General features: G+C 37.3%; 2 protein-coding genes across 2 annotated transcripts in view; both read right to left on the bottom strand.

Annotated features, from left to right (window-relative positions):
* Positions 1-12784, bottom strand: part of LOC136257622 (uncharacterized) — a gene marked incomplete in the record, with an annotated part of 245226 nt that overhangs the window by 69332 nt on the left and 163110 nt on the right.
* Positions 2366-12784, bottom strand: part of LOC136257627 (uncharacterized) — a 106714-nt gene continuing 96295 nt past the window's right edge. The window contains exons 7-8 of the mRNA XM_066050881.1: positions 3190-3369; positions 2366-2904 (exon numbers count right to left, since the gene is read on the bottom strand). Coding sequence (XP_065906953.1) covers positions 2540-2904; positions 3190-3369 — 545 coding nt within the window. The 3' untranslated portion in view covers positions 2366-2539. The remainder of the gene's footprint in view (positions 2905-3189; positions 3370-12784) is intronic.

Genomic DNA, 12784 nt, shown 5'->3' with positions numbered 1-12784 from the left:
TTTTCATGGACCACACCCAAGCCTTTGTGGTCCCTACTATACAGCATTATCATACTGTATGATTACTAAAATTATCTTACATACATCAGAATACAACCTGTATAGTCTGTTGTAGCTAGCTAATGTTTTTATATTGCAAAACAGCTAGCTAACTGCATTCAGCAACCAATGACGCAAGCAATCATTGATGAGACATAAAAATGGCAACACGAGCAACTAATAATTATTATGTTTTTGTGGCTTGAGTTAAATGGATGGAGAAATAGATGGAAAGTTATAGGGTATTAAGGGCTCAAAAACTAAGGCTTAATAAGAGGACTTTTACAGTACAGGTATTAATCCAATCCTGTAGTGTTGCATAGTCTAATTTAGAAAATTGGTACTGACAAAAAAGTTTTAAAATTTTTAAAGACACATTGATTTTGCCAGTAAACTTTGTGACACAGCTGATAGGTAAAATCAATAAGCAAATACTGGAATAATCAGTGCAATTTTACACTGGGGAACATGAACTTTGCAAATTTTGCTAGAAAATAATACTCTAATAGAACAGTCATGTACACGAGTATATGGTTATGGTTGTATGGTCTATTACATAATGCAATCAAACAATCAAGTGATTAAAGTCAAAGAATTGGATGTGTGTGGAAGCCTGGTTTCATTAAATCTGGTCACATATATACCTTCTTGTTAATAGTTGCATGCTTTTTGGTAACAGGAGGTGAATATCAAGATAGTCTAATAGAACAGTCCAGTCCATTATGTATCAGCATATCATTGAGTTTGAATAGAGATCTGTGTGTGTCGACCATTTCAGTTGTTTGGCTATATATCTTTGACATGCCCCATAGTAGCTCTAGTATGGATTAACATGTTGACTTGCTTAGCTCTTGCCTTTTTCAGCAATCTTTATTTCTTATAATTATAATTTTTAAAAATTGTTTAATGCTAGTTATATTACAAGAGTGAAGAATAACTAAAGAGAAAGAAAGAGCAGAACATTTTTGCCATGATAATTATGATATCGTCGTACGCAAGGAAATTTTGATGTCAAAAAAATTTGACGAATCGGTTTAATTCGTCAAATTTAAATTCATCAAATGTTTATAAGCGCCCTTAAAAGTACAGGTTTTGCCTACAATTTCTTGATTTTCGTCAACATTTTATTTGTCAAATCTGCTGAAGTCTGAATTTGTCAAGTATTTCTTATGTCAAAATTTCCTTGTGTACGGTAGTGGATGACTAGTACATCTTTAATTTGCTGCTAAAGAGAAGTCAACATGTTAGCATCAATAAGACAAGCATGCAGTTTAAGGTTTCTTCAGTGGATAGGGATAAACAATGTACAACCTGAAGGAATGATGCAGTGATCAACAAGGCAGAGCCAATTTTATTGATTCCTGAGGGGTACTTATTCACTTAAGAATCCAAGCAATACATGTCTTAGTTGCTTAGACAATGTTAGGAATCCAGTTTGTAGCAAGGTGCCATAAAAATTGTTGTTGTAGTTGCCACTAAAAGAAATTTGCCAGAAATTGTCCCTACAGGTATATACCATGAACCAAAGTGCTTTGTATTCTATTACTAGAATACAATATCAGTTATCTATGCTTCTACTGTATCCAGTGGCTTAGACGACATATCCCTACACATGTACATAACTGTAGTTGACAGTGAATGTCAAAGAAATATTACACATACTGTATACTATGATATCTAGATGTCCTGAAATTGCAGCAGATAACATCAAGATTGCAAACCATTTTCAGGAACATATACATCATGGTTATTCACTCTAATGGTTAACTAAATTAGCCATCCTTTTGCACTGTAGCATACATCTTCTTGGTTAAACATCATGGTTAGTATTGGTTACTATAGCCTAGTGTCAAAATTCAGTGTGGCTACTATTCAAGGGTGGGCAGTATTTGAGGGTGGAAATTAGTAGCATAAAAGCAGGTCTTAAATTGTGGCAACTATTCTGTATAGCAAACAAAAATTGTTGTTATAATAATAGTATGTACTTATTTAATTCATGTTTAGTAGCTCTACTTTATTTCAATGCGATGTACACCAGAAATGAAGATAAATGGTATGGCCTCTGTACATGATGTAGAACAACTATTGTTCTTTTCCTCACTAAGAACACTGCAGAATATCACTGCAGGATAGTCTACTTCGCCAAAGATAAGCAAAATATGCCTCAGAATAATCAAGGACTATGAATTCAAATAATAGTTGAGGAGTTTATTCAAGGGCAGCATTTACACTGTGTCCTTAAGGCCACTATATTCAAATGTGGTGACTATTAAAGTTGTGGCGTTTAACCAAGGAAATATGGTACCTCTATACAATACCCAAACATCAAACATTGTCTTGCATGTTGGATTGTGAGACTAACACAAACACTGCACATGACAAAAAACCAAAAACAGTTGACTAACAATAATACAAAATTAATGTGTTAAATGTCACTATATACTACAAAAGTACAGATCTAATGATGCAATAGTTTGATGTTCTACATAAGCACATTGAATTACTTTTTAGCTTTCACACTAGTATAAGCTGGATTGGGAGAAATGGTAACACCAGAGCCTGGAGTAGTTTTGGTGTTAGTTCCCATCCTTGTGGCTACTCCATATGATGGGTTAGGCTCTATAGCAACATTAGTGATCTCAGTAGGCTGAGCATATTCATACCGATCTTCAGTTATTTTATTGTTAGGTTTGTTCACACCATAAGATGGGTTAGGTTGTACAGCAATATTAGTACCCTGTCCTGTGTAAGATCCATATGACGGATTAGAGTTCATCTTGATAGGATCATCACAACGTAACTGAGGCAACACTATCTCACTGTATTCTTCTTCCTTCACTTTCTTTTCTGTAGAACTTACACCACCTGTAGTACATGTGAGCATCACCAAGGGTGCGTATCATGACTAAGACACAAAGTAGTCTACTATTATGACCACAAGGCAACAAAGCATGTATCATGCAAGTAATGGCCAGTAAAGCTATCAAAGTGAGTAAGGAGAAATTAAAGCTCAGTACAATTACACACAAAGTATATAAACCAAACAAACATGCTATACAGATATGCACTGAGATATATAGCTAAAATTATTGGCTTCGGCTCAGTCAATTTCATTTACTCCAACATGTGTATATAATAATGTACACTCACTATCAGATATGGTATTAGCTATCCCAGCCACAAATGAATTTGATTTCTTCTGATGTAGTTGTCTCATATAAATTAATACAAGTAGTACCATTATACTGATGACTACAATAACTACAACTCCTCCTGCTGCTCCACCAATAACAGCACCAGACGATCCTCCATTATCACTTGTTTGAGATCCTGGTTTATATTGAAACAATATCAAACAGTACGGCAGTAGGGTCCCCCCCCCCCTTAAAATGAATGGCACCCACCAAAATGTTGCGGTTAAAAGTGATGAAATTCACCTTTACTAATAGCCTTACATCAAATCATTAAAACATAATATACAAAAGACCGCATATTACTTTTAAAAAAGTATTTGTATTAGGTTTGTGTCTGTACATCCACAGACATTATGTACTTAGCTATTCTAATTGCTATACAAAATTGTCATCACCCGATTTTATATTTGGATAGTTGGTCAGTCAGTTGGCTATCTATGCAGCCAGCACTTGGTCGAAGGCTAGATATCAAATGAAGCAGTACACAGTTATCACTTTACATCACAATAAGGAACTCATGTTGGCATGCGCTTTTCAGGTTTTGATGAGTGTCTACCTTCCACGCTTTGCCTTTCCTTTTATCTTTGATTATATGGTCATTTTCTTATTTATGCAATGAAACCATATGAAGGAATTAATTTTCATATCCCTAGAGAAGCATATTTAGATGCCACAAAATTACTAGATGCTCTTGTGTTACTATAAGAGGGAGAAGATACATGTAGCTGTACCCAAGTCATAAAGCTCTTACATGGTAAAACCATGTCCTTAAAAGATCAGAATGGATTGCCACATCTTCAATGATCAGACCATGCCCTTTAGTAATCTAGCTGCAATCATCTGCAGTTTTACTGTAGAAAACAATAAATAGCAACTACACATCTCAATCTATTGTGTAGTTCACTCAAGACAAGCAGCCAGATACTCTAATAAAGCAGTCACAGCTACACATGTATAATGTAGTTATGCCATAACAAAAAAGTTAACAAACTAAAGCAATTAAAAGTTATTAATTTAAAAATGTACCAGCAAGTGAAATAAGAGATATAAATATGAAAAATGGTTGCTATTACAATATATGTAGCTATGTGATACTTTGGCATTTAACAGATAGTGGCATATAGCATGTCAATGTTGGGATTTTTATACACATTTGTAGCTATGTTACCATTTATGTCATACTTTCTATCACCTAAACTCTTTTCATTTTGTTTTTGATTAATAATTATGACTGGGCCTGCAAAAATAGAGCATGCGGGCACAACTATACCCCATCACATACCAGATCCTATCTCAGTAATGGAATAGAATATTTGCATTCTGTAACTATATTTATATACGTAGCTAAGTAAATGTTTAATAAGGGTAGAAAATTACATGGCCTAATTGTAATAAACCAAATCCATAATAATGTACTGATCACTTGGGAAAAATAAATAAATTAGCATATTGCTAGGGAAGTATACTGGTAAAGCAGCTTGCTGATGACCAACCAGTTTAAGGATGCAGTACACTTTGAATATTAAATCACAGTAAAACAATAAGAAATGTTACATCCCTACCGTGCTCAAGATACCATAATGGAAATGCACAGTAGGGATATAACACTTCTTATTGTTTTACTATTATGCACTATTCCAGCTGGTTTCAGTACTTTTTATTGATGTGCTATGGTCCCTACTGTAGTTGAAAATTCGAATCTTTCTGTGTACTTGTTTGTTACCTATTTTTTGTAAATAATTATTATGACTGGTGAACCTACGCATACCACATCTGAAATGGTGTCGCACACCCCAATTATCGTCTGAAAAGTGAAGTATCCATTACGTTTTGTTGTCAGCTATGTTCAACGCGTTATGCAGCATTTTGAATCAAGAACTGTTCAAAAAGCACCTCTGCAATCCACGCATATCGAAAGAACAAAATGGTGCCGTATGCCCCAGTTATATCAATTATTGTCTGAAAAGCGAAGTATCCATTACTCTTTGTTGTGGGCTACAGTATGTTCAATCCGTTACACAGCAGTACGAATTAAGAACTGTTTGAAAAGCACCTCTGCTATCAAAATAGCCACTATGAAAAATATGGACGATTTCCGTTACAAAGGGAAGCCATCACGTGCTACCACCATATCGACACTTTTTGTTGTCAGCGAAGATAAATGGGACACAAAGGAGGACACTGGTAAGTCCATGAAGAATGCGGTGTGCCAAAAAGCACCTGTCGGGCCGAAGCGACATCGAACAGTGAAAAAATCAAGCCCATAGCTTTAGCCATTATCAAGTTATGCTTGTCTGAAGGCATCAGTCAGTTACTACTCGGTCAGTCAGTCAGTAGAAAATTCTGTTAAATATATATTTTTAAATTACGTAGCAACTTGTTGAAAGCATTTTGGGTTGATCTGAAAACTTGTTTGGGTTTAGTTTTACCTAACCAATACTGCCTCACTGTCATCCGGGAAAATTAAGGCTGGTTTTTGCATGATTTTATCCCGTGGACCATACCTACACCTTTGTGGTCCCTACTAACTGATACACAACTATATAATATTAGTGTGGAATTTAATTTTAAAGTTGTAGGCTGAGTATAGTCACAGATTGCAACTAGCTCATTGTAATACACTATTGTAGTACATGAATCATAACTGAATAGTTGTTTGGGCGGTGCATGGATGTATATTTCTATGCACCATGTGTCAGCTATAGAGGTTATCCATTTGATGTCACACTAAATATTTTCCATATAATTACAGGTTATCTTCATGAATGTGTGAAGCAAGAATGAGTTACAAGCCAGTGAAAATAAGAAATCTATGGTGCATTTGTTATGTTATTCGTTGCTTAGTAATATCGCTTCTCAGCTGAAGAAACAGGGCCATTATACTCCAGCAGCTTGCATGCTGGCTTGTACCGCTAAATTAACCCAGTCCACTCTATTCCCGCTCTTCACTTGGCTAATAGTATAAACTTCAATTGTACCAAAATCACAAAAAGTTTCACTTTCTCACATGGGTCCCATTAATTTATGCCTCAAAACATGGTGGCTAGTAACCGTTACTAACTTAAAATGACATAAACGAATAACCTCTATTGATCAAACCAGACTGAAAAACAGATTAATACATAACTGCTAATCCATACAAAAACAGCCAAGCTGTATAAAGAGGGTGCGGCCTTCAAAAGCCTGGGTGAAAAAAGTTGTGAATTCAAAGATGGGGGTCATGAAACAGCTGTATTGATGTTAATGCTAATGCATTCTAATAATGCAATAATTAAAAATACCACCATTGCAGCCATTTCATGACCGCCACCTTTGATTTCACAACTTGTACAGTTTACTTATAACTTTCGTCAATACTCTAATAGAGTGCACATTTTAAAAAGAATTTCTAATAAAACACACACAGAATGTTAGATGTTCCACTAATCGATTTAAATTACAACATTTACTATTAAGTAGATTTTAGCTAGAATTTTCATTTATAAAGTAGAAATTAAGTGAGGTGAACAATCATGAAAACAGCAGCTCAGTGGCTAAGGATTTGGGTGTTCAGTATGGAGGTCCCTGGTTTGAACTAGTGCTGTACACCGGTGTCCAATTAACCGGTTATTAACCGGTGTTGTCTAGGTCAGCCAATAACCGGTGAAGAAACCTTTAAACCGGTTATTGCCCACCCACTTGGTAAACCATAAATTACCCCTGCTGATAAGTGTTAACATCATAACATAACCTCAAAGAATGTGATTGTAATAACTGTTACTGCTAGACAAGATGTTGATGGTCACTTTGGTACCACCCTAAACCTTCCAGCAGGCTTGTTGACTCGCATTACGTCTGCCAATATACAAACAAACCAATTAACTGGTTATTGCCAATTATTGGTAGGCAATTAACCGGTGACAAAAATTTTGTAGGTGTACAGCACTAGTTTGAACGCTGGTAAATTTGAATTTTTTTGTGCACCTTTTTACCCTATGACTGTTCTATTACAGTAACTTGTCCCTGCAGTCCAGTTTTTGCCTTGTAACCCTATAGCTATCAATGCGATTTCTTTTAAATTACAAAAGGTTTGGGCTACAAGTGTGATGAACCTATACGCATGCTGATTTTTTAGTTATTCCTGTAAGCGGTTTACCTGTAGGCCTGACAACAAGTCAGTCTTTTTAAATTCAAATACTTGTCCATAGCTCTATGATTGTTTATCAGACTTGCATCAAACTTGATACGTGATTATGTCGTGATTCTTAAAGTGCACAAAATTTCTAGACAATTGAGCTACAGTATACATTTCCATAGTTTTGTCAAGTGTGCGAAAAGAATAATCTAAGCCTCCAAAACGAAGAAAAAGAAGAACGGAGAGAATAAGCCCAAACTTTGAGGGCATATATTTCATGACTGCATTAGGCAATCTTGGTATGTGGGGTACTGAAGGTGGAGGGGATTTACAGTGACTAAGTATGGCATTTTTGTAAATATACTCATAGTGTGGCACACCAGCTTTCTTGGTTGCACAATACACTATTGTGTGTCTTGATTTTAATTATTTACAAACAAGCAACTTGCTCACTTTTGACTGTTGCAAAAACATATGGGCAATTCTCATGTACTCCACAACTGGCCTATGCACAAAGCTAATTATAAACTAGCCTTAGGCTTGAGTCTATAATGCTCCAAAATGTACCTATACTTTTTGGAATTTCCCAACATTCCTGTCTCTTATGCTTGTTTTTATGCTTTTTAGAAATGTGTGATGTGGTATCCTTTTATACAATAAGGAAAATTCTACAATTACATATATAGGTCACATGATATATAGGTTACCTTTGTGTATAAAAACCTTGTAATTAACATGATTTGTGGGGGGGGAGGGGGGGTTTCATAGATTGTTAATGTTAAAGCAGTTCTGGATGGCTTTACATTGGAGGTCCTACCGAGACTGACTGTTACCAGAGAGGAGAGTGGACCTCAATAGCAGTTTTAGCCTTAGTGAGTTAGTAGAGCTACTACATACATAGTATAGAGGCTTGAAGATTTGGCTTAGGATATGAGCCAGAGGAATGGAAAGTCTAGGACAGAGTTTCCTTTAAACTCTAAAAGACTGAAGATATACCAGCTACAGCAGGTGGCACATGCATTAGAACTCCCCACTACATGGTTTAAGGGCTATGATCGAGGAGAAACTGAGAGCAATGGACAAGAATCCTCCGACACTCAAGTTGTGGTGATGTGGAGAAGGAACCTGTCACTACAGGATGTAGATGGGTTATTTTTGTCTTTTACTTCACCGTTATCTTCACAGTCACCTACTCCTCGAACATCTCAGCTCCTGTGGAAGAATTGTCTTCAGAGCTGTCTAAGGAAACCCTAGAAGAGGTCAAGGATGACCACCCACAAGAATATTAAACTAAGCATGTCCAGAAAAACACAAAGATAAAGTAAGGAGCTATCAAAATTAGAGGTCAATTGTGTAAAGTTGCAAGAGTAACTGCACCACTCCACTGAGGAGATAAGTTTCCTGAGGCAGTCTTTAAGAGGAAAAGACATAGGTGGTGGAGACGAGGGGGCCGGGGGCCAGGAACACTGTTTGTAAGAAAAAATTGAGATACTCTAACAGAACGGTCAGGATCTGGATACTCTAATAGAGCAGTCACAATATTCAAAGAACCAGTGTAGCAAGTTACTTAGCTACGTATGTGTAATTATAAATAAGGAGATATAATTGGTGGAGAGCAGCTATTGTCAGCAGGCTGTGACCTTTTTTTGTCTTCAATTTACAGCTGGCCTGGCACCCTCACTCTTTGGCCTGCTCCACCACCCCTGGGAAAAGAGCAAGAATTGGATGCTAAAGAACAAGATTTGAATGTTCTTAAGGATATAACAGAAGAACTGATGGATAAAGTAGAAATGTTGCAGCAACAGCAACAGTTGGCTGCTCAAGAAATTGAGAGGGCGAATAAAGAGTTGGAAGCAAGGAAGAGCAGTGTCAAAGAACTTTGGAAGACCAACCGTAAGCAGTTAAATCACTTTGATCAAGCTATGTTGGCTAAAGACAAGGAGTTACAGAGTCTGAGAAGTCTGTTGCCAAGCCAATCTCAAAGCACATATGGACAATCTTCTGAATTTCTGACAGACAATAAACCAAGTACAACTCAACTTCTCTACAGCATTTCAAGAGTCAGCGAAGCCTTACCTAATGTAGGTGAGTTATGGACTTTATCCACAATGACGTCACGAGCACAAGATGGCCATGTCATTTGGGATACTAATGTACAGGCTCCTATGGAGAAATTCTTTTGATCAATTATATTTGTGACTGGATTTGCGAATAGGTACCTTTTCCACACATTTTACATACCAGTAAACAAAATCATATAACACTTCATTCCTTATGCTGATTAACTTGCTCTTAGTATCAAAATGTAGCCAGATACTGTAGCTACACTCATGGAAAATTTCAGGCAATTATATGCCATAATTAAAAAGTTATGAAGCATCAAATGTCACAAAATGGGTCAAATTTTGTGTGTGAAAAAGGTACCTTTTCGCAAATCCGGTCACATTTCACTTGTGAAGAAAGATACCAACTAGTAGACAACAGATATGGGTATAACGTAAAAAAAACCATTGCAAACAAGCGTTATCTCGAAAATTTTCCAACATGCAATACTAATCGTTTATTATGTTTTCTTGTACTTATACCTGTTGCTAAGAGCTCGATATCTCCTTCCCTGGCTAAAATATGATTGATCATAGCAATTTCTCCATAGGCGCCTGTACATTAGTACCCCAAATAATGCGGTCATTTTGTGCTCGTGACATCATTGTGGATAACGTCCATTGTTTACTGTACCTGTTGTACAAACAACAAGTGTAACTCTAACACATTCAGTACCTACATTGCTGAGTTCAGGTGGTGCAACAAGGCTCCCACCACTAGACTATAGCCAATCCAGACTGTTGACAAGTGGAGTAACTAGGGTAGGGTCAACACCTTTGAACACATCTGAGTCAATGACTCAAACTACTGGTACTAACATTACATGTTCATGTCTTCCATTAGTACCCTCTGATCCAGCTTACACTACACAACCAGTTCAGTGACAAGACAAGGCTCCACCAATTGATCCCTTCACAGCTGAGGACCCTGAAATAAGATTTGATAACTGGCTCCCTACTTTGGAGAGAGCAGCTGTACGGAATGGTTGGTCTGAAGAGGAGACTCTAATACAATTGGCAGTGTATTTGAGAAACAGAGCTCTCCAGGAGTGAAAATTGTTCAATGGACAGGACCGTGGCACTTATGAGGAAGCTGTAAAAGTTCTATGTACACGAGTAGACCCTGGGAATCAGACACTAGCAGCTTTTGATTTTTGCCATGTGGTAGAGAATCACTCTGAAACTGTTGTGGACTATATAAGACGTCTAGAACGTACCTTTCAATAGGTTTTGGGAAAGACAAGATATACCCAGAAACTAGAAGTGTGTAGCTGTATGGCCAGCTGCAGAGCAGCCTATATTTGAGTTGAGCAAAGCCCCTGCTGTGTCAGGAGCAAGAAGCTACCCTGAGCTTTATCTAGCTGCCAGAAATGAAGAGAAAAGATTGGCAGAGTTGAGGAAGTGACAGCAATATGAGAGAGATCAGCAGAGATAATCTCCGCAGAGATATTCTATTAGACAGCCACACGGTAACCTCCAACCAGAATTCTCTACAGAATACTGACAATAGTTATAGTAAATCAAAGCAACCCTATAAACAGCAGCCAAGATGTTATGTTTGTAATAGTCCAAATCATCTAGCCAGAGACTGCAAAGTACAGAAAACTGAAAGTGAGGGAAAGAGTAGTTTATCAAAGAAGAAAAGAGTTGTTCATGGCAGTAATTGTTCAGGAGTGGAAGCTAGTTCACCAGAGAAAGCCAGTATCAATAGGTTGTTGAAATATTGTTCCATCAAATTCAGCCACATCTTCAACTGTGGGTCAGGGCACTTGTCAAGGCAAAGAGGGTAGTCCTCAGAGTGTTACTGTAGAGATAGAGGGGTAACTGGTATAATAGATACAGGCTCAAACATTAGTATTGTAAGTGGGGACTTGTTTAAGACAGTGGTCAATACATTGGGTTGAAGGAGGAGGATTGTAAGCCTGCCAATAAACAAGCTTTCAGTTACAACAAGCAGCCTATTGTCTTGGATGGACAAATGGAAGATGACACTGGCTTTGAAGACAGGAAAGTGTGTACTACAGTTTATGTGAAGATCAAGGCACCTGACTGGTTGCTATTGTCTGAAACTGTCTGTCAAAAATTGGGAATCGTTTAGTATCACCCCCAAGTCAGTATCAAATCATTGGGGAATAGAGGTAAAGCTGGCACAGTAGATCAATATCTAAGGATAAAGTGAAGATAATAGAGTCCGTTCAATTTCCACACAGCTGTGATGCCAGTGAAAATTATTGGCCATAGAGGTACAGTACTATTACAGCCTAGTCCTAACCTAGTAGATATGTTGCATATTGAAGAGTCTTTGTTAGAGGTTGATAGGAATGGAACAGCCGTGATAGTGGTATCAAATACTAGTAAGACCAGTCACTTACTGAAGAGTTAAGAACAGTCCAGGATGTAAGTATGGTTAATCTTCCTAATCTAAATAAGTTCAAATTGTGTCATGTACTGAGACAGCTAGAGGGCACATCAGATGTAGTAGAGGATGGTAAGTTTACCAATGAGAGAGTACAGTGGAGGAGACAACAAGTGAAGTTGTTATGTAATGTAAACCCTAATCATACACTGGAAGAGAATTCACAGTTAGCAGAGTTATTAGCTAGTCATCATGATGTGTTTTCTCTTGAAAAAGCAGAACAAGGAGAAACTGGTCTGGTTGAATTTAGTATTGATACCAGTGACTCTACTCCTAAGAAGCAGGCAGTCTGCAGAATACCTTATGCAGCCAGACAAGATATTGCTAAACAGCTAAGGCAAATGCAGCTTGACGGAGTAATACAGCCATCGGAGTTCATGGGCTAGCCCTGTAGTTTTGGTTAGAAAGTGAAATGGTGACCTTCATTTTTGTAGGTTTGAATGCAGTGACAAAAGCAGATTTTTATTTCCCTAACCTAGGATAGATGATCTCCTTGAGAAGTTGGGCAAGGCCAAGTGTTATACTACACTAGACTTAGCGGCGGGATATTGGCAGATCAGAGTGCAGTCAGACAGCCGGGAGAAGATGGCTTTTATCACACATCATGGGTTATAATTATGAATTCAAGGTAATGCCTTTTGGGGTTATGAATGTTCCAGCAGTATTTCAAAGATTACTGCAGAGGGTTTTATCATGGTTGGTGATGGAAGCAGGTGATTTTGTGGTTGTTTAATATTTAGATGTTGTCATTGTGTTTTCACAATTGCTGGACATTCACCTGAAGCACTTGAAGAAAGTATTTACTTGTTTGAAAGATGCTAATTTGAAATTGAACCCAAGTAATTATGAGTGAGGAAGTTGAATAACTTGGCCATATTGTAACAGCACAAGGACTTAAGCCCAATACCAGGAATTTGAT

Source organism: Dysidea avara, chromosome 6, assembly GCF_963678975.1.
Source record: "Dysidea avara chromosome 6, odDysAvar1.4, whole genome shotgun sequence".
Classification (NCBI taxonomy): Eukaryota; Metazoa; Porifera; class Demospongiae; order Dictyoceratida; family Dysideidae; genus Dysidea; species Dysidea avara.
The sequence above is the reverse complement of the archived record's forward strand: the minus strand, read 5'-3'. Positions and strand labels throughout refer to the sequence as shown.